Source organism: Silurus meridionalis, chromosome 3, assembly GCF_014805685.1.
Source record: "Silurus meridionalis isolate SWU-2019-XX chromosome 3, ASM1480568v1, whole genome shotgun sequence".
Lineage (NCBI taxonomy): Eukaryota > Metazoa > Chordata > Actinopteri > Siluriformes > Siluridae > Silurus > Silurus meridionalis.
This window is the reverse complement of record NC_060886.1, coordinates 31,686,362-31,708,673: the sequence shown is the minus strand read 5'-3', so window position 1 is coordinate 31,708,673 and position 22,312 is coordinate 31,686,362. Positions and strand designations below refer to the sequence as shown.

Below are 22,312 nucleotides of genomic sequence, written 5' to 3'. Positions count from 1 at the left end.
TTTCAGAAGCGTGTGTCGCGTGTGCAAATGGTACGCAGGGGATTGTGGGATGCAGGAGTCTGTTTCCATGGCAACACATCCATCTATTTCATCCTTCCTTCCCTAATGATGGTTTACGCCTGCTGTTTTATGCAAATATAAATGTTCTTTAACAATAATGTGCTCTGAATAGTCATATGATAACAGTCTCTCTCTCTCTCTCTCTCACACACACACACACACACACACACACACACACTGCTAAAAATAAAAACATTCAAGAACAAATAAACTTGAAAAATTCGTGATAAAAAATATACGTTTGTAATATAATTGTTAGTGTGAACACCAGCAGAAGATCACCATCGCCACAGTGAAGCATGGTGGTGGCAGCATCCTGCTTTAGTTCAGGCTTCTTTTCATCAGCTGGAAGTTGAGCTTCAGTAAAGAGCACCATGTTCCACTCAGCATCTTCTGCTTTCTGCTAGAAGACTGAGAGCTGTAATCCTGCACTTTTACAGGGGTGTGTAAACTTTTGATTTACATTGTACACAAAGACACTTTAAAGTTTGTAATGTTTTAAAAATATAAGTGGTTGTTTATTTATTTGTTTGTTTGTTATTAACTTTAATTAATAATTATTAGGTTTAGTGTGGTGAAGGAAAAACATTTAAGTTCCCAGACTCAGGGAACTTAAATGTCCATCATCACAGTTCCATCATTGTAGAGGGTTCAGTCACCAATCACATTTCAGGGATCAGTTCACATTTGGGTTTGTTTTCTGAGCCAGTGCGCATGCGCCAAACGCGAAGCCCTCCAAGGTACTGATATTGTCGTCTCTCTCTCTCTCTCTCTCTCTCTCTCTCTCTCATACACACACGCGCGCGCGTATTCAGAGTGCGTTCCTCTGTGCGCGTTACCGGAGCTCGCGCTTCCTCCCGCATATTAGAACTCAATCCGCTGTTTTTATTTGATGTAGTAAATAAATGTATATTAATATTATCTTTATTTGAGTTGATTTTGTTTTATTATTATATTTTTTTTATAATAATTGTTTAGATTTTTGCGGATGTTGCTTGAAGCCGGACCCACAGAGCTCCGCGTGGGAGTGCGTGATCGGCTCGCGAGCCCACAACACCACGCGCAATGACGCGCGCCCTGCTCCGCGTGCTCACGGCTCTGCTCGCGTGCGCACTGGACATGCATCAGCTCAGGTGCACGGAGCTTTCTCACCATCATCTGTGTGTGTGTGTGTGTGTGTGTGTGTGTGTGTGTGTGTGTGTGTGTGTGTGTGTTACTTCTGCATTAAACACGCACATAAAGTGTGTTAGTTAGAACCTCCACCCGCTGAGGTTCCTCCAGATGTGAGAGGAGAATGAGTAGGTCCTCCTGCCCCTGGATGGGGTACAGTGTTGTGTTGTTGTGTGATGATTGTGTTGTCACTGCAGGGTAACAGCAGTGAAGGAGAGTGACAGGCATGGATCTTCTCTGACCATGTCACCGTCTGATTTCCTCGACAAACTCATGGGGAAGACGTCCGGTTACGATGCCCGGATCAGACCCAACTTTAAAGGTATTTATTTCCTGAGCTCTCAGACATGATGGTCATTTATGGAGCATACCTGGACCTTACAAAGCTGTAGACACGTTTTATAGAAACATCACAAGAGCTTTTAAAAGAACCTAAAATAGGCATAATAAACCCTTGAGGGTGTCACCAGAACAAGAAAACACACTGTTTCAAGGTTAATTCATCTCTACATCATTATACAGCACCACTGACCATCACAACCATCTTCCTCAAACTGCTCCTACACAGTAGTATAGAACATCTCTGCATCCTCTAGTCTTGTATTTTCTCTAAGAACCAAAATCCAGCATGGTGATGCTCCTGAACACAAAGTGAGCTCATTAAAGACGTGCTTGGAGTAAGGGTTGAAATGGGAGAACTTAAGTAAACACCAGTTAGAACCTCCTGAAACAAGCCAACATCTGTACCTGATCTCAGTGTAAATGAAGATCTAATGAAAAACCTTGCCAGAAGAGTGAAGGAGCTTATTAGAGCAGCAAATCTGGACTGAGATGATCAACCAGAACATGGTCTGTCACATTACAGCCATGATCAAGGTGTGTGTGATGCTTCTCTGGAATGTTACGTGATCAGGGGCTGTGCTGAGGTGTTTGTGTTTGTGTGTGTGTTTGTGACAAAATACTTCATCTTCAAAAGATCTCCTCAAATCCTTCCCTCGGTTTTGATAATACAGAACCTTTCAGTGGGAGAGGGATAAAAGAACAGAGTAGACATCTGCACACACACACACACACACACACACACACACACACACACACACACAGAGGAAAGTAAAGGATGCCCTGCTGTTTTGAAGGTAAGCAGGTTTTTGAAGTGGAGATGTAGGAGATCTGAGGTGAACCCTGTGAAGTCTAACAGTTATTCTGTAGAGGAGTCAGATCCTGATGATGCAGGACAGACTGTTGTTCATCTCCAGAAAATTACAGTGAACAAAAATATTCATACCAGACATGCGTATATCAGACATGCGATTTCACATAATCCTCATTCCGTTCCCACATTCAACAACATATCAGTAACAACGGCTCTATTCTAAACCCAACACTCCCTGCATAATCATCTCCCCACCTTCATTATCATCTCCAATCATCTCCCCACCTTCATTATCATCTCCAATCATCTCCCCACCTTCATAATCATCTCAAATCATCTCCCCACCTTCATTATCATCTCAAATCATCTCCACACCTTCATTATCATCTCAATCATCTCCCCACCTTCATTATCATCTCAAATCATCTCCCCACCTTCATTATCATCTCAAATCATCTCCCCACCTTCATAATCATCTCAAATCATCTCCCCACCTTCATTATCATCTCAAATCATCTCCACACCTTCATTATCATCTCCAATCATCTCCCCACCTTCATTATCATCTCCAATCATCTCCCCACCTTCATTATCATCTCCAATCATCTCCCACATTCATAATCATCTCCAATCATCTCCCCACCTTCATAATCATCTCCAATCATCTCCCCACCTTCATTATCATCTCCAATCATCTCCCCACCTTCATAATCATCTCAAATCATCTCCCCATTCATAATCATCTCCAATCATCTCCCCACCTTCATTATCATCTCCAATCATCTCCCCACCTTCATAATCATCTTTAATCATCTCCCCACCTTCATTATCATCTCCAATCATCTCCCCACCTTCATTATCATCTTTAATCATCTCCCCACCTTCATTATCATCTTCAATCATCTCCCCACCTTAATCATCATCTCCAATCATCTCCCCACCTTCATCATCATCTCCAATCATCTCCCCACCTTCATAATCATCTCCAATCATCTCCCCACCTTCATCATCATCTCCACCACTATTCCTGTTGTGATTATGTAATACCTGTCGTATTCTCAGTCAGTAGTCTGCTGTCTGATCACACTGACAATCCCAATAATACACACTTCTAGACTTCCAAATCTAACATCACAATTCTGTTCCTAATCTCTACTTCTCTTATCTTTAATCTCTCCATTACTTAAAAGATCTCCCCAACCTAGTGCAGATCTCAGTGATGATATCATCATATCAAACCGATCTCCATCCCCACAACCACTTCCAATTTATTCCCTTTAATCAGTCTCTTCTCCATCAGTCTCTTCTCCATCATTCTTTTCTCCATCAGTCTCTTCTCCATCAGTCTCTTCTCCATTAGTCTTTTCTCCATCAGTCTCTTCTCCATCAGTCTCTTCTCCATCATTCTTTTCTCCATCAGTCTCTTCTCCATCAGTCTCTTCTCCATCATTCTTTTCTCCATCAGTCTCTTCTCCATCAGTCTTTTCTCCATCAGTCTCTTCTCCATCAGTCTCTTCTCCATCATTCTTTTCTCCATCAGTCTCTTCTCCATCAGTCTCTTCTCCATCATTCTTTTCTCCATCAGTCTCTTCTCCATCAGTCTCTTCTCCATCATTCTTTTCTCCATCAGTCTCTTCTCCATTAGTCTTTTCTCCATCAGTCTCTTCTCCATCAGTCTCTTCTCCATCAGTCTTTTATCCATCAGTCTCTTCTCCATCAGTCTCTTCTTCAACAGTCTTTTCTCCATCAGTCTCTTCTCCATCAGTCTCTTCTCCATCAGTCTCTTCTTCAACAGTCTTTTCTCCATCAGTCTCTTCTCCATCAGTCTTTTCTCCATCAGTCTCTTCTCCATCAGTCTCTTCTCCATCAGTCTTTTATCCATCAGTCTCTTCTCCATCAGTCTCTTCTTCAACAGTCTTTTCTCCATCAGTCTCTTCTCCATCAGTCTCTTCTCCATCAGTCTCTTCTTCAACAGTCTTTTCTCCATCAGTCTCTTCTTCATCAGTCTCTTCTCCATCAGTCTTTTATCCATCAGTCTCTTCTCCATCAGTCTCTTCTTCAACAGTCTTTTCTCCATCAGTCTCTTCTCCATCAGTCTCTTCTCCATTAGTCTTTTCTCCATCAGTCTCTTCTCTATCAGTCTCTTCTCCATCAGTCTTTTCTCCATCAGTCTCTTCTCCATCAGTCTCTTCTTCATCAGTCTCTTCTTCATCAGTCTCTTCTCCATCAGTCTCTTCTCCATCAGTCTCTTCTCCATCAGTCTCTTCTTCATCAGTCTCTTCTCCATCAGTCTCTTCTCCATTAGTCTCTTCTCCATCAGTCTCTTCTTCAACAGTCTTTTCTCCATCAGTCTCTTCTCCATCAGTCTCTTCTCCATCAGTGCTCTGTGTCTTACCGCAGTGCAGCATCATGACACATCTGTAACCCAGTTTCACATGTGGATCCTGCACTTCTTGAAAATGGAGAAAAAACGCTTCGCCAAAAAACTATGCAGAGCAGATGAACAAATGATACAGTTAAAATTGATGTTCTCTCAACGTTCCTTCACCTTCTGCAGTTCACTTCTACTCAATATCAATTAAGTAGATTCCATTGATCATCTTTCAGGATTATTGAATATTAAAGATCCCAATGCAGAAGATCAAACAAACCTTTATTAAATCAATTACCTGTAAAGTCTCACACACACACACACACACACACACACACACACACACACACACTATAGGGGCAGCTACACATCTGCACTCCAACAACCTCAGCTGCTTTAGATGATTATCTGAGACTGGACTGGAGGTTAACGTCCACAAAACACACACACAAAAACCACTGATTCACACCGAAACACCTGGAACGGTTTTATATCGGACACTGCTCACACGTACACACGTCGTCACCCTTAAGCCGTAAACAGTCACGTGACTGACGTACACTTTTGAGCTTCAGCACAACATTTTAACATTCATTACTTTACAGAAGCTCAGATGGTTTGTGGAGAAAAACAGGCCTGGTCTCCTCTCGTCATTAATAATGGTACAGTCCAGTAATGAGACATGAAAATACAGTGTGGACTTTGGGTTCATTTCCATCATGTTCTTGCTCCTGCAGGTCCTCCAGTAAACGTCACCTGCAACATTTTCATCAACAGCTTCGGCTCGGTTACAGAGACCACCATGGTAAGATTCTTGCATTTCTCTCGACGTCCTCGCGACTTTGCAGTGTCAGTGCTGTTCCTCATCACACGTAACGAGTTTCACCACGTATCAGTGTTTCACCCTAATTGATATTTCTTGAGATGTGCACGTGATTAAATGTGACGGTGTGATGGGAAGATCAGGTGGAGGTTCAGTGCTGGTGGAGGTTTAAGGCAGTTCCTGCGTATTGATGGTCTGGTATTGCTCGGGGCTTTAGGGCAGTATTGGATGGCTGCCTACATACACCACGTGAACGTTCCTTCAATTATTTTTCTGTTAATAATTCACACAGAGGCCGGCGGTTAATTACTGGCTTTCATTTCCGGTGGTCCCTCAGGGGCCTCGTGTTTCAGGGGCCGGGATTAAAACAGATTGATCAGTGGAGCCCCTGAAGACGCCTCAGGGGTAAACGCTTAGCGAGCGTCGCTTTGACGTTTGAAAGAAACTTATCAGTTGGAACCAAATCCGTCCCTGATGATTCCTCAGAGAGAAATCGTGTTTACAGACAGGAGGATTTCTGCACTGAGAGAAGACACCAGGAAAGCCTTTCTAGATTCCATTACCATCTGAGAGAAACGCCTGCATGCCTCAACACAAACACACAAACAGCTTCTTTTATTATTATTATTATTATTACCAGGATTAATTATAATCCCCAACATTCAGATAAATATGAATTTGGATTAAGAATATTTTTATCATTTATCTGTTAATTAGCAGCGTTAATAAAAGTCTGGACTCATAACACACACTAAAGCTGTGAAGAGTTCTGAACCAACATCACCTCTGTTTCTAATGATGTTTCTACTTTTCACCAAACGGCAGCGTATAAAAGAGTTCGTATGATGGGAAATGAGACGAGACGAGACGAGACGAGACGAGACAATGTTCATTCATAAACAAACAATTAATCCTCAGCTAAACGAGTAACAGCTTCATGCTGCTTTTGAAAAACACACAAAGATAAATAAGATATATGAAGGTGGAGGCTGGTGATGTTCTTCTCCTCAATTCCACAATTCATCTCCTTCTCGTTAAATCTGAGTCGAGAAAAGTGAACTGAAACACTGAACATCGTGATCCGATTTGAGAAGATGAGAACGAGCCGGTTTCATTATTAGAACTCAGATATTACAGGGGAAATGACCATCACTTACTGTCTGATCTGGATTTTTATTTTGGATAAATTTGCTGTAAAAATATTTACAATTCAGCAGAAAGTTCATTTCAGTATCCTCCAGATTTACTCTCGTACCGTTTCACTCCTAACCGTGTGCCAGTTTTTATTATCAAGATCTGATCTGATCATTATTTTATATATAAAGTGTTTTTATTATTGTACTTCGTCTCAAAGCAGCTTTAAGGAGATAAATCAGTTATAAAATAACACCAGAGTGTTCCTTATATTCCCAACATCTGGAATCGATTTGGACGTTTATTCAAGATCAAAATGGTGAAATCAACTAAACTTGAAGGACCAGGAGAAGTTTCAGTGCAGGAGCATCATTTACACATGATTGGTTTCCACTTAGTCCGAGTGGAGATCAGACTGTACATGTAAACACATGATTCTGATCAGGACACTTCAGGTTCATTAGTATGATCTTAAAGGTGGACATTTTCCCAAAACAGTTTTAAATGAATAAATCTGAATAAGAAGAAATAAAACAGTCTGCTACACTGACTCAGGACTACAGTTTACTTCTGATCTCCATCACTGCACCTCAACATCGTTTATCTGTAATAAATGGACATTCGGTGGAACCCAGATGAGGATGAGGTTCCCTCTTGAGTCTGGTTTCTCTCTTCTTTCTGCATCTCTGAGTTTTTCCTTCACCACAGTCTCCACCGACTTGTTCATCAGTTCATTAAGTCCTTATCTCTGTGTTGTGTTATGTAGCACCAGGGTTCTGGAGGAACGCAGTCATTTCACTGTGTCCTGCGTCTGATAAACAGTTTACGGCTGAAATGACAATAAAAGCTTCTTGACTTGACAAACACTTCTGAAGAACTTCTTCATTCTTCATCACCACATTATCTGTGTAAAGCTGCTCGGAGACAATGTTCATTATTAAAAGCTCAAAACAAATAAACGTGAACTGAATTAAAGATCTTTTCACCAGTGCAGATGTGGGACTGGTCAGGAGTAAATGTTCTAACGGAGACTTTCTGCAGCAGTGGTTTGGGTTTGTTCTAATGCTCATGTTTAAATCAGAGATAAAGATCTCGCTTCTGCTTGAATCGCTCATCGCAGTTTTTCTTTCAGGACTACAGAGTGAACATTTTCCTGCGTCAGAAGTGGAACGACCCACGTCTCTCCTACAGCGAGTACCCAGACTCCTCGTTGGATTTGGACCCGTCCATGTTGGACTCCATCTGGAAACCCGACCTGTTCTTCGCCAATGAGAAAGGAGCCAATTTCCACGACGTCACCACTGAGAACAAGCTCCTGAGGATCTTCAAGGATGGAACGGTTCTCTACAGCATCAGGTAGCTGCACAACCTGTGAATGAAAGAACCATAATGTAACATTCACTGGTTCTCTCCGGCGTCCACCTGAGTTTCCTCGCGGACCGGAACATTTTCTCTCCGGCCCCCGCACGCGCTTAGTAACTGTTCAGCGACCCTTCCGCTCGTCTCTGCCGGTGTCTCCCTCCCTGGTGTCTCTCTGCCTAGTATGTCTCTTTCCCCGGTGTCTCTCTACCTGGTATGTCTCTCTGCCCGATGTCTCTCTGCCCGGTGTCTCTCTCCCCGGTGTCTCTCTGCCCGGTATGTCCCTTTCCTGGTGTCTCTCTCCCCGGTGTCTCCTCCGTTGTCTCTCCGCCTGGTGTCTCTCTCCCCGGTGTCTCTCTGCCTGGTGTCTCTCTGCCCGGTGTCTCTCTCCCCGGTGTCTCTCTCTCTGGTGTCTCTCTCCCCAGTGTATCTCTGCCCGGTGTCTCTCCGCCTGGTGTCTCTCTCCCCGGTGTCTCTCACTCCTCACTGTAACAGAGAACACTGATGAGACTTATTCACAACAGGTGTGTGATTCTTACCGCGTGTCTCTCCCGGCCACGCCCTCCATTCACACACCAGCGCTCGGCCACGCCCCCGCTCGGCCACGCCCCCACTCCCACACACAAGTCTTAATTTTTTATCCATTTAGAGTTGAGTGTTCCTGATCTAGTTCCTGTTCAGCATTTATCCGAGATGAACTGCATCACAACACATCTGCCAAATGCTGTAAATGTAATTGTAAAACCCAGACGACTCTGAGGAGGCAGGAAACACGAACGCACCCCGAGGCTGCGGGAGAAATCCTGCTTCGGAGCTGCTGTCAGGTGAATCGTGTGTAGCATCATAATGATGCGTGTTGAAAAGCGCTTCAGGGGAACTGATTCTCCACAAAGCACACAGGTGCCATCAGATAGAACCTGAACTTAACATCTAAACTTGTAAACAGGGTCATCACGATCAGGAACACAGCCCACAGAGAACAGGGGTGCAAATACTTTTGCCTGTGTGGTAAATTAGTGACTGAGTGAATAAACGTGAATGATGTGATAAACATCTTGTTCCCAGGTTGACTTTAATTCTGTCCTGTCCAATGGATCTGAAGAATTTCCCCATGGACGTTCAGACGTGCATCATGCAGCTGGAGAGCTGTACGTACTTCACCTCCATTTCTTCTTCTTCTTCTTCCTCTTCATCTTCTTCTTATTTATAAAGCATGTAGATGGTACAGAAAAAGTTTTAGTTTTTTCCGAACTCATTAAGGTTTCATTAAAATCCTGTTTTCTAGACGTAATGTCTCATGATTCTGTTGTAGAATTCATTATTTCCACGTGATGACTCACAATAACACGAGATGAATTTGTACGTATTTATGCGAGAAATATTTAATAAAGTAAAATTAGTGTTTCTGTAGCTCTAAAGCAGCATGAGAGAAATGCAGTGTGTGTGTGTGTGTGTGTGTGTGTGTGTGTGTGTGTGTGATGGTACGCAGTTGGCTACACGATGAACGATCTGATCTTTGAGTGGTTGGAGACGGCGCCGGTGCAGGTCGCTGAGGGTCTGACGCTGCCTCAGTTCATCATCAGGGAGGAGAAAGACCTCGGCTACTGCACTAAACACTACAACACAGGTAAAACACACCCGCCATGCTAATGCTAATTTCACTGAAATTTCACTCATTTTCACAGTAATGTGACTTTAATGTGAGTGTTTAGCCAATGTGCTAATGCTAATATAAATGCTAAGAAAACTCTAAAACTGGTGAACAACCAAATTTCATTTCGCATTTATTACAATAATATTAATAATTAGCTAATGCAATTTTTTTTAAATATTGGATTTAACACTAAAACTTACCAAGGCCACACCCCCTCCACTAAAAGACACACCTCCTTCAATGTGATTTAAATTCTAAATTTAAGCATCATTTACACTACATGGACATTTTGTATGCCTGTCAATCATAGTAAAGAGGCGTGGCTTCTATACATCCTTTCACTTCAGTAAAAGTGGGTGTGGTCTCTGTATCTATACATACCAATAAAAGGGGTGTGGCCTCTGTGCATATATGTATAGTTTAGATTTAAAAGTTTCTGACTGTGGCTTGTGTCGTTTAGGGAAGTTCACCTGCATCGAAGTGAAGTTCCAGTTGGAGAGGCAGATGGGATACTACCTGATCCAGATGTACATCCCCAGTCTGCTGATCGTCATCCTGTCCTGGGTGTCCTTCTGGATCAACATGGACGCAGCGCCGGCTCGGGTCGCCCTCGGCATCACCACCGTCCTCACCATGACCACACAGAGCTCCGGCTCCAGAGCCTCGCTACCGAAGGTACGCTCAAAACCAACGGGATAAAGAAATGAAGCGCTGGTTTCTTTCAGCTAATTAGCGTTAGGAGGATGATGAATGACGGAGAAAACAGCTGGAGACGAACATCCTGTCTCATACATCAAACTAATCCTCGGCTTCAGGCTTTCCGCTTAACTGGCATTCTTTCAGAAAATTAGGAAAAAAATTCCCATTAGTGATCCTTCAGCTTTGTTCTTGATGGTGAAATTAAAATACCTGGACCTTCAAAGATCTTTTTCACAAATCACATGTTTAAGCATGAAAACTTTCCACAAGACCAAAGCAGTGGATGAAACTGTTCTAATATGAGACGCTGTGTGAGGAAAGAAGCTCTGATCCTGTATTGATTGATGGACAGTCTGTTGGTGGTAATGATGCACCAGAGTCTCATCTTCTGACCTCAGAAAAGTGCTGCAGTCGCATCTCATACCTGCTCTTAAACATCTGGGGGTGTGTGTGTGACGTGTGTGATCAGGCGATGGTGTGTGTATTGAGCAGGTGGAGAAGTCAGTGAGTGTGTAATTATCAGGGATAAGAAACTGCAAGGTGTTACAGGAGAGTGAGACATGATCACATGATCAATAAACAGGGTTAATGTTCCAGTAATGATAAATCTCTTTATACAACACACACACACACACACACACACCTTACCCTTAGCCACCCTGATAAGAAATCTTAGGATGGAAATGAATGTAATAAATGTGAACACTGAGTTTGCTTTGATTGTGTGTGTGTGTGTGTGTGTGTGTGTGTGTGTGTGTGTGCTGAACAGGTGTCGTATGTGAAGGCTATAGACATCTGGATGGCGGTGTGTTTGCTGTTTGTCTTCGCTGCATTGTTGGAGTACGCTGGAGTGAATTTTGTCTCCAGGCAGCAGAAGGAGTTTCTGCGACTCAAACGAAGACAGAGACGAAATATTAAGGTGCAGAAATCCACCTCTAATCCACTAAATCCACTAAATCCATCTCACACAATGCATTCTGACTGGAGCACGGTGTTGGGGTGTTGGGGGTGTTGGACACTTCGACTCCACACCATAAAGTGTAACTATAAACAGATAAAAATGCAACATGGCACTCAGTGATGATGTAAAAGGTGGGAATTATTGGAGGAACACCCTCCAGACCTAGTACAGGAAATGGATCTAAGTCACTTCCTGTCCGGCTGCATAGATTTAGATTTGGGCTGTAGATTTATTACCTAATCCAGCGTGATGTGAACATGTGAAGGTTTAGAGAAGGTTCCAGAAGAATCCGTCACTGGGCTTTTTATCCATTTCTAGTTGTATTCCATGTTCTGAGTGAACCCTTTATTTTTATTTATGAGGAAGTTATCCTGTGGAATTTTTCTTTTGGTTAATAGCTTGTTTATTTAAATCCAGGAGGAGGAGCTAAGAGAGGGGCGGTTCCATTTCTCTGGTTACGGCATCACTACGTGCATGAAGGACGGCATGGCGGTGAAAAGTGACGCCGGCGTGCAGCAGACCTCGCTGGAGAACAATAAGAGGAAGTTTGTGGACCGCGCGAAGAGGATCGACACCATCTCCAGAGCAGCGTTTCCTTTGGCCTTTCTCATGTTTAACATCTTCTACTGGATCACGTACAAAATAATCCGACACGAAAACAATGCCAAAGTGTAGCGGCTGGTGGAGACAGAGAGAGGGCGCTGTAGCATCGCAGACTCGGGGAGAAACGGCAGCGGAGCGGCAGGTGCTGGTCGATTTTAATCAGGGATAAAAAGCATGTTCAGGATTCATGAATGGTGAGAGAACACTCTGATGGTGTTCCACATGCAGAAGATGCGAGGAGCAGGAGGAAAAGTCCAGCGAACGGTGAGGAAAGTCAGCTTTAATTACAAGGTCTTCACATCTATATTTGGTGAACAGAATGGGAAATACAGCCATTTCCTCCAGTTTTAGAAGATCAGAAGCAAATGAACACATGATCAGTAAAAATTCACATGATCCAAATGAATAATGAGGGCTAGCGCTTTAGCTTTATTACAACTCACTATGTCTCCAATACAACTCACTTTCTCTCAGCAGGACTGTAATGACTCTGGTCTCCTGTGTATATCACTAGTGGAGGACGTGTGACCATTTCATCTGTCCATCCTAGTGAAGGAGGTGTGACCATTTCATCTGTCCATCCTAGTGGAGGAGGTGTGGCTATTTCATCTGTCCATCCTAGTGAAGGAGGTGTGACCATTTCATCTGTCCATCCTAGTGGAGGAGGTGTGACCATTTCATCTGTCCATCCTAGTGGAGGAGGTGTGGCTATTTCATCTGTCCATCCTAGTGGAGGAGGTGTGACCATTTCATCTGTCCATCCTAGTGGAGGTGTGACCATTTCATCTGTCCATCCTAGTGGAGAAGGTGTGACCATTTCATCTGTCCATCCTAGTGGAGGAGGTGTGGCTATATCATGTCCATCCTAGTGGAGGAGGTGTGGCTATATCATGTCCATCCTAGTGGAGGAGGTGTGGCTATATCATGTCCATCCTAGTGGAGGAGGTGTGACCATTTCATCTGTCCATCCTAGTGGAGGAGGTGTGACCATTTCATCTGTCCATCCTAGTGGAGGAGGTGTGACCATTTCATCTGTCCATCCTAGTGGAGAAGGTGTGACCATTTCATCTGTCCATCCTAGTGGAGGAGGTGTGGCTATATCATGTCCATCCTAGTGGAGGAGGTGTGGCTATATCATGTCCATCCTAGTGGAGGTGTAACCATTTCATCTGTCCATCCTAGTGGAGGAGGTGTGACCATTTCATCTGTCCATCCTAGTGGAGGAGGTGTGACCATTTCATCTGTCCATCCTAGTGGAGGTGTGACCATTTCATCTGTCCATCCTAGTGAAGGAGGTGTGACCACTGTGTATGAGTTACAGTAGAGAAGGTGTGGTCAATGTATGTCCGTTTCATAGAAGGTGAAACTATGTTTGGTTCCTGTGAAGGAGGTGTGGCCTTTTCATCTGTCCATCACAGTAACAGTATGGCATTAGAAGGTATGGGATTTATTTTCCATGCAGTGCAGTGGGGTAATGTTATTGTTGCAGGTGTGTGTGTGTGTGTGTGTGTGTGTGTGTACATCTCAGATTCAGATTGACCTTACCAGAGCTTTACAGGTGATTCTGTGAAGCTTCATCAACAACAAGGTTCAGGACAATGAGGGTTTTTAAATCAGTGATTTCACTCCTGAATTAATTTTCATCTGATTTATTCTGGATTATAAAAGTTACATTATGATTTAACACCTTTTATTTTTTGTTCCTCGACTAGAGATCCAAAGACACATCACTGTCCCATGACTTTTCTCTCATTAACGGATGAATCTGTTCACCTCATATAGACGTGAAAACGTTTGAAATTTAGAGACAAATCAAATCTGTCCAGTTTGTAGTGGGCATCCAGGTTCCAGGTTCCAGACCAGATCTGAAGTCAACACACTGCCAGAGTATTTGTATGAACTTCACTATATTCAGTCTTCTGTTTTTATGAAATGTAATATAAAGAGATGATTATCCAGTTTTTCTAAAGTTGTCTTTGAGCTAAAGTTTGTAGAGAATTTAGTCCCAGTTCCTCTTCGCTCACCAGGTCCTGCAGGGGTGGAGTTTAAACCGTTAGGCCTTAGACATCATCTTCATTTCTCTCCTCACGCTCACTTTCTGAGCATTTCTTCGACTGTTTGTGGTGACAGATATGAGTCGTGTTTGTACTCTGAACAACATTCTGAATAAAGTAGTAAGTGAGATATTGTCTTTGACGTGTCATTGCCATGACGACATGAGAGCAACACATAACCTTCTTCCTGTCAATGTTTCAACCCCTACACAAGACCTTCATCATGGTATGAGAGTGAGCTCTGGTGCAGGGAACCCGGGGAACCAGCTTTCTATTCCACCTTCTGACCAGAGTGGCATTTAAAGCCACTATACCCCATAAAACATTGCTCATGGAATGGCATGTCTGGTCTTTTTGGAAGATGCATCTGTCACCCAGTGGTCCAGTCACTGCTGAGACGGGGAAAGAACCAATACACCATCAGGACTGGAAAAACAGTAGAACAAACAGCTGGTCTAATGTGTCCTGACCCACACCATGCCAGGACCAGAGCTCTGCAACGGTGTCAAAACGGTGAGCGTCGCCGTATATCAAATGTTTCAAATACGTAAACACAAAAACCAATCTGCTGCATTACAAACCTGTAATACACAATAAAATGAAACGTGAGGTTGGACAAACGCACAACACACACCCTCAGGAAATCAGATTTCATGTTCCAAGCTATTTATTTGTAGTTTTATTTGTAACATGACTTACTCCTTCTGTCTCCCACCACCTGCTGCACCACACACCTTAACCATTATAATCCATCATCATTAAGCTCCGCCTCCATGAGCATTGCGACATCACTAGCCATCTGAAGACCAATCGCTCGTTCCACCATCCCGCGATAAAGCTTTTCCTCCACGAGGGGGCGGAGCTGACCGCTCTTTTCTTTAAGCCACTGTTCACGACTGAAATGCACGTTGAAATCGTTACTCAGTTCTTCTGCTCCGCCGCGAATCAGATCGCTCACGCCTTCTTTTATAGCGCGAATCTCGTGTGCCATAATGAGGGCGGGGCTTCTGTTTCTGCCCTGCCCATTTCTGAGAAGTTTTACACAATGAGAAACAGGAAGGAAGTTGCACAGTGCGTCCAGGAAACGAAGTACGCAGAGATGATCACTGCAAGGTAAAGGTCAGAACATTTATTTCATACTTCATGCATATGTTCTTCATCACTGGTGTATTTAGTGCTTAAAACAATCTCACCTGCAGTAGACGTCCAGCATTCCATCGAAGGAGCTGCAGGGACTCCAGCAGAAAAGCACAGCACCAGAAAGCTGTGTGGAACGACTCAGCAAATACTGAGGACTGATTTTTATCCGTTTTGCCTCAAATCTTTCTCCAAAACCCCCAATACGTTCACCACATTGCGATCCGTACTGACGATGTGAAATCGCCACGACTCGAACGCTACCATTAGACTCAGAAGATCTTCTCTGGATTCATCTAAACAGTGAGAACAAATATGAGCTGTGTTCTCTTATCATCCAGCATGGACCAAGATGTTTACTGTGATCATCATCACACACACACATGGAGCAGCACACATTACCTGAGTCCACACTGCTGTCCTCAAGGAGACACGGCTGCAATTTTCCCTCTAGCGCCCCCTTTAAGTCTAAACACACTAACTTGCAGTGCTGAGACGTGCTTCCTTCGTCGGTGGTAGAAAAGCACAGAAGAACAGAGCATTTAATGGGGTTGAAGTTCAATAACGGGGCAAGGTCAGTGACCATAAGTACAGCAGGAGCAGAAGGAGCTCTGCTTCTTTTGCACTTGGAGGCCCAGAGGTCAGGGGTTCAGGGTAGCAAATGATTTTATTCACACTTTGAACCATAGGGGGCGTGGCAATCACAGCAGCGATCAAGTGGTCTGATTCCTTCCTAAAAGAAACATACCAGGGGGAAAAAAAGATGAAGTGAGTAGTCGATACAACACAGTTACTAGAGATACTGAAACTGACCATGATGTAAAATCAATTCCAGAAGACCTGAAGCTTCAGAGAGAATAAAACAGAAAAATAAAGGAGAGAAGAAGTGAATTCAATCAGAGAGAATAAATCAGTGTCTTTTCCCTGATCTGCCTCTGGGTTTTATTTAGAACAGATATCAATAAGAGACACTGAAAATAAAATAGAATAGATATTATAAGAACAGAAGTACAGGGACAGGATATGACATCATAATACTGTAGAGTAGAGTTAAGTAGAAGACAATAGAATAAAACATCCTACTGGAGTGAAGGAGACGTGATGATAGAAAAAATCTGCAATAGAATTCAACTGAAAACAAATGAGAGAGAAAGAGAGAGCGAGAGAGAGAGAGAGAGAGAGAGAGAGAGAGAGAGAGAGAGAGAGAGAGAGAGAGAGAGAGGAAGGAAAAAAAGAGTGAGATAAGAAGGGAGAGGAGAAAGACACAAAAGAGAAAAAAAAAAGAAATAGAGAGGCAGAGACTTTCAGTCTGTTCCCATAGAAACCAGAATGGAGGATGTTTTTTTTTTTCTATGGGAATGGACACACACTCTTATTTTGCTGTGATATCTGTTCATTCATTGTGATCTCTTTTCTGTAATAATGCCTTCTCATGTATTCCTCTTTTCTGTTCTGTTCTGTGGGGAGGTGAGTGAGAGAGAGAGAGAGAGAGAGAGAGAGAGAGAGAGAGAGAGAGAGAGAGAGGTTGTTGTTGTTCAGGATGTAATGAGTGATGTGTATCCCTGAGCTGTATCTCTCACACACACACAGAATGGTGTGATGACACTACACTAACACTTGATGTAACTTTAAATGGATAAAAAAAGCATTTTAATTCATGGATGATATTCTATGTGCAGTTTGTTATTATGAGCTTACATCTGATTGGACGGAGCTAAAAGGGCTCCAAACACAAGTCTCTGGCCCACCACTCTGTGCCAGACTCTCTCCACTTCCAGACGACTATCATCTGCATTCGTCTCAACCATCTTCATAAGTGGCGTGCACTCGTCCTCCTCGCTCTGTTCATCCAACAGAGACACCAGTCCTTCCTGTAGCACAAAGCCAAAGTGATGTATACACACACTGTACACTACAGACTGTGGGCAGTGAAACTGCAGCAGTGTGTGTGTTACCTGCAGAGGAGAAGATACGAGGTGCTTCCTGTCTGCCAAAAGGTCATGGAGAGCAGATACACACTGCCGGATCACATGATCTTTAACACCCAAGTCAGTTTTTAGGTCCTGGAGAAAGACCAAACCGCTCTAACACACACACACACACACACACACACACACACACACACACACACACACACACACACACAAAGTTTATTTTATAGAAATAATATAAATGTTGTGAAACAGCAATAAAACAAGTCTAAAAACTGCTACTAAATACACTCTGTACCTGGAGTCTGGACTCTAGAGCCTGGATGGTTAGAGTTATATTTTCTTCAGCTGTCTCACACCTACTCACACCTCCACCCTCCTCTCTGCCATGCTGGAAACAATCAGCAGAAAACAAGTCTTCATTTATCAAGTGAAAGTAAATTCCTGTCTCGCTGCATTTCACATTCATCAGCGTGTGGAGCCGTGTCGTACTGAAGCACAATCACGGACCAATCACAGCCCTGTACGCCACATGGTGTATATGATCTTCAGTCTTACATGTTCTTCTCCACCGATCCTCTGTGTGTGTGTGTGTGTGTGTGTGTGTGTGTGTTAGATCACCTGTTATAGCTCATCCCTGATTATGATTAAATAGACTAATTAATGAATATTCATGTTATACAGAACAGAGGAGCTCAGATCTTCTACAATAACTGTATATTATTGAGCGAGACGAGATGATGATGCACACTGACGGAGTAACAGACGCCACAGAGGTCCGTAAGCAGGAACTTCTCCAGGATTCCATCTGCTGAGTTGTTGAAAATCAGCAACATCTGCTCCGACCCTGAACCGACAAAATCATCCACGAACACAAGACGCACATCTGTCCAACAAGCAGCCACCTGGGAATAAAACAGGCATCATCATCATCATCATCATCATCATCATCACACCTTTCATCAAACACTAACACCAATCTACATTAGATTATATACACTAAATCTAATCTGGGTCTGATCAGACGTGTGCTCAGTGACTTATAATCCTAGAATAAGACACGTGAAGACCGATCTGTAGGTCTATCTTGAAGGTACATCTCGCTAGTTTAACAGCTAAAAGAGGAAGCTGATGACATGATGCATCATTTGCTGAACTCAGTTATTCCTGATCCTGTTTTCTACACACCATCAAATCCTCTTCAGGTAGCTACATCACTACAAACCCTTATGTGATTGCAAGGTGGAGCTGAAAGTCAGACTCTAGAGTTCTTCAGAGAAGTTCAAGCGTACAGGTATTTACAGACGCTCTAATCCGTCACAGTGATGTTCCTGCGTTCAACCCTCACTAAACAAACGTCTCTTGAGCAGACAGTCTCTGCCTTTAGGACAAGTCAGGGACAAAGAGCATGGATACTGTATTTAGACACTTCATCTCTTGGCCAATTCTTGAAGGACAACAGCGGACATGTGAATGTGCACATTGAGTACACCCTGCACTTTACACACATCTGGAAGCCTAACGGGAGCTCGGAGTGTTTAGAGCTTTTAAAGAGCTTCAGCAGGGACACCACCACTGCACTTCATGATGCAATACATGGGCTAGAAGAGGCAACATTAGGTAACAACAACTCACTGAGTCAGTCCACTTCTACACACGCCTCAGTATCTCCTCTCAACACATGGCTTTATTAATGCTTCATTATGATATCAGTCTGAATCTGGCTGGATTCTCAGCTCTACTCCATCCAAAGAGGTTTCACTTTCTGCTCAGAAGAGCTCGAAGTAAAAAGCTTTTCTGAATCCATCAATGATCAATAGCGGCTAATCGACAAGAACATCTGAGGTGGTATCAAAAAGTTTGGAGACTCGCTCTGTTTACAAGAAAGTACTTTATTTAACTGCGTTTCACACAATCACATTTAAAATAGTCCCCTTGCACAGCATTACAGCACCCCAGTGTTCTTCTGGAAGTGTCAACCACCTACTGCGATTCGCGCTGGATCTCCACAACAGTGTCAAACCGGCAACCTTTCAGCTGCATCTTCAGGAGTCTTCAGGAGCCAAATCTGGTGAGTAGTGTGGTGCGGAGGTGAGATCGTGTTGTTTCCGGCTAGAGAAACGCACGTGTGAGGAGGAGCTCAGTGACAGGGTGCGCACGTGGTCAGAAGAGCATCAGCTGCACTGCTCCCAAAGTACACAGGACCATGTCTTTTGGCATATTGACTTATGAAGGTCGGTGCTCCCTGTGACTGTGCGTGCAGCCTTGTGCTGCCATCTGTTGGGGTGTTCCAAAACTAGCCTGGAAACTTTTAGATACCACCTTATACAACACAGCAAACTGTAGAGGGAAAAATAAAGCAGGCCAGAACCTACCTTGAAGGTGTCTCTCCACACAGCACAGACATTTCCACACTGGAAAATGATAACGAGGAGACAGCCGCTTCCTACGTGAACCGCTTGAATGCTTTGAGGCTCTTCGTATGGCAGAAGGTACACTTCTTCTGGAAGTCCATTTTCAAACAACACCAGCTGTTTCCTACAAGTGGCAGCTACCACAGTAGATCTTAGCAATCCTGCTAGTTCCTCGGCTGAGAGCACCAGCACACATCGAACTACCGAATTGTAGGCACTGGGTAAAAGACAATCAGCACTAAAAGTTCTTCCATTCTCAATAAAATAAAGAACCATCTTGTCTTCTGTTTCATTTTCCATCTTCTCATCATCTGTGGTCTTCTGCAAACCAACAATTGCTAAAGTTCTTTGAGGAAGGGGTATCTCGCCCAGAAAGTTGACTGTGAGATGTATCGGGACTTCCTTCACGCTCCCCGTCTCTGCAGACGTGTAGAAGACGACATCCTCATGACGCCAAACAAGAGTGGGTCCACGAAAAACAGAGACATCATCGCTCATCTCGTAAGGTAGTGAGAATTCCACGTGAAGCTTTACGTTGGTCCTGCTGCTCAATGAGTAAAGCATGTACTTAAACCCTGAAGGTCCTTTCCTGTGGTACTTCAGCAAAACACATGGGACCTTCTGCCTGTTCTTGATGTTCACAACAGAGGCACAACAAACTATGCTGGCTGAACGAGAAGCGTTTTTGTACAAAGGGGTTACCTCGTCATCATCGTTTAAGAAGATGCCCGAGTCTCGGTTGAACGCCATGCGGCAGAATGTGATCTCAGAACCTTTCGAGTGTGTCTGCTTGCACTGAAAGCTGAAAAGATCACCATGCAGTGGGACCATGTGGATGAGCTGATCGGAGGCCATCTTTGGTTCCTCACACAGATAAAGTGCTAGGAGTTTGAAGGACTTGGGGTTTTAGGTGTGACTGATACTGCTAGTTCTCTAGTGACAAATCCAAATCTTTTCGTCCATCTTCAACATACTTTCATCATACAATTAGCTCACTTTGCTAATCTAATCTGAGGAGGAATCGTAGCACGAAACAAACCAAACAAACATTTTCACACTTGACTGCGTTATTTATATCATTATAACACTGTAAGTAGTTGATTTACAGGCTAAAATAGTTTCTACTAAACAGGCGATAAATTAGCACTAAGGCAGGTAGACTCAGGAAATCAAAAAAAGGAATTTGTGACAGGATTTATAAAATGTGTGACAGTCAGGACAGAGGTCCACAGAATCTCCTCACGTGAAGACGTTCACTGCAAAAACAGAGTGAAATAAATATTAGTAAGTTGGAAAAGAATTTACACAAACACACTATTAATATGTGGTTGATCTAATACTGCTAACACAAGACAGCCAGATTACATAGTTATAAATCTGAATAAATACCTGAGACACCTGAGAGACATTTCTCCTCAGGAAACAATTTCCCGCCAAATTCGTTTCCCCTCCACATCCGCATTCCGCTACTTCCTTCTTCAAGCCGTCTCTGATTGGTGGTGAGACAGAATCCTCCAATCCGAGCGTCGGATGGGCGGGGCTTGTCAGAATAGCTGCAGTGAGCCACTGTATTTTTTTAAAACCTGTTTTCTACATAGAAACGTATTTTTTACATTTTATATATACATATATATTTAATTATATAAAAATAGATGTCTGTCATGTTTTAACATAAAGCTTACGGCTAATTTTTTATGCTTCGAAGAGCCAAGATGGCGCCAATTAAGCTACAAAATGGCGGCTAGCGAGTTGCAGTTTCCCGGAAGCGAAAAGCTGTTTTGCCGAATCTCGTGACATGAGTTGCCAGATTGGTATAATTAGCGTTTCTCGAGATAACATAAATCACATAAAAAGTTTTCAAGTAAAATTAAAATAAATGATCGCGTTAAAATGTTAAAATTAAACTCTAACCAACAATTATTTAATGGTGTAACTGTCACTTTATCTTTTAATATTATTATCGAATTCTGAATTTTGATTGGTCAGAAAGTTGATTGATTTTATAGAAATATTAATACTGTGAAATGTAATAATGCGATTGTTGTAAATAATATTAGATATTTCATGTGAAATGATAGGAAAGTGTGTGTGATATTTAACAGTTTTTTTTGCAGAATATTAACTGTAAATGAATATAAAAAGTGTGATTTGTTGTATGTACTTTATAATCCCGGGTCCCCTGAAGAGCTGAGTTATAAAGCTCCAGATTATGAGTTGGTATTATTGTGAAGGTAAATTGTTAGTAAATCTTTGGACTAAATAATCTGATATTAGAAGTGTGGAGGTTTTTACAGTAAAATAACAATAATATGTGCATATGAGACACACCCTGACAGTGTAGCATTCAGTCTGAGTGCTGAAGTGTGCGCAATCTGGCAACCCGGTGTGAGCGTCAGTTCCGAGCGACATGGCGGACACGGTGCAGCCTGAAGCCGAGCAGGTCAGAGCCAGAGCCGGAAATCTCACCGCGATCTGCTTTTCTTCACATCTCCATATCTCCACCACTTTACCCTTCATCTGTCTGTTTTTCATCTTCTGCAGGATTTAGAGATCAAGATCCAGGAGACGCGACAGAGGTTTAAAAATGAGTTCGTTCATGGTGAGTGCAGTTCCTCTAAAGTTCCTCCGAACATCAGTCACCCTGAACCTCCTGGACTTTCATCTCATACAGCAGAACCAGTGTAGAACCCTACTCAGGGTATGACCCATGTCCTTCACATGACAGATGACGTCACTACACTCCTTTTTGGGGCTGTCATGCGTCTCTGAGCGTTTATATAGCTGCTATA

At 43.0% G+C, this 22,312-nt stretch overlaps 4 protein-coding genes across 9 annotated transcripts in view; 2 read left to right on the top strand and 2 right to left on the bottom strand.

The window, feature by feature from the left end:
- The first annotated feature begins 784 nt into the window (after positions 1-784).
- Positions 785-14,171, top strand: glra2 (glycine receptor, alpha 2). 5 transcript variants are annotated; one of them, XM_046840165.1, is made up of 10 exons: positions 785-800; positions 1,039-1,193; positions 1,428-1,552; positions 5,492-5,559; positions 7,844-8,067; positions 9,136-9,218; positions 9,560-9,697; positions 10,185-10,399; positions 11,193-11,342; positions 11,802-14,171. In XM_046840165.1, exons 2-10 carry the CDS (start codon positions 1,126-1,128, stop codon positions 12,057-12,059), a joined length of 1,329 nt encoding a protein of 442 aa, XP_046696121.1. In that variant the 5' UTR covers positions 785-800; positions 1,039-1,125; the 3' UTR covers positions 12,060-14,171. The 5 variants fall into 5 exon arrangements, 1 of the variants encoding a protein (XP_046696121.1); XR_006924482.1 differs by lacking the exon at positions 785-800 and having other exon boundaries at positions 865-1,193; positions 11,802-12,251; positions 12,502-14,171; XR_006924477.1 differs by lacking the exon at positions 785-800 and having other exon boundaries at positions 865-1,193; positions 11,802-12,251; positions 12,465-14,171.
- LOC124379950 (flowering locus K homology domain-like) overlaps positions 11,048-22,312 on the bottom strand; it is a 13,652-nt gene continuing 2,387 nt past the window's right edge. Inside the window, exon 2 of the mRNA XM_046840603.1 lies at positions 11,048-11,066. The gene's annotated coding sequence lies outside the window, so the exon portion shown is untranslated. The remainder of the gene's footprint in view (positions 11,067-22,312) is intronic.
- fancb (FA complementation group B) lies at positions 14,308-21,367 on the bottom strand. The gene is given in 13 exon segments (XM_046840656.1): positions 14,308-14,433; positions 14,741-15,147; positions 15,235-15,358; positions 15,361-15,474; positions 15,581-15,753; positions 15,756-15,911; positions 16,877-17,049; positions 17,134-17,262; positions 17,408-17,500; positions 17,865-18,014; positions 19,485-20,779; positions 20,913-21,113; positions 21,206-21,367. Coding segments are annotated over 10 exon segments (2,370 nt in total). The 5' UTR covers positions 20,379-20,779; positions 20,913-21,113; positions 21,206-21,367; the 3' UTR covers positions 14,308-14,433; positions 14,741-14,783.
- The window catches only part of mospd2 (motile sperm domain containing 2), a 17,206-nt gene continuing 16,714 nt past the window's right edge, over positions 21,821-22,312 (top strand). For both annotated transcript variants that reach the window (XM_046840057.1, XM_046840047.1), the window contains exons 1-2: positions 21,821-21,963; positions 22,065-22,122. In XM_046840057.1, coding sequence (XP_046696013.1) covers positions 21,931-21,963; positions 22,065-22,122 — 91 coding nt within the window. In that variant the 5' untranslated portion in view covers positions 21,821-21,930. The remainder of the gene's footprint in view (positions 21,964-22,064; positions 22,123-22,312) is intronic.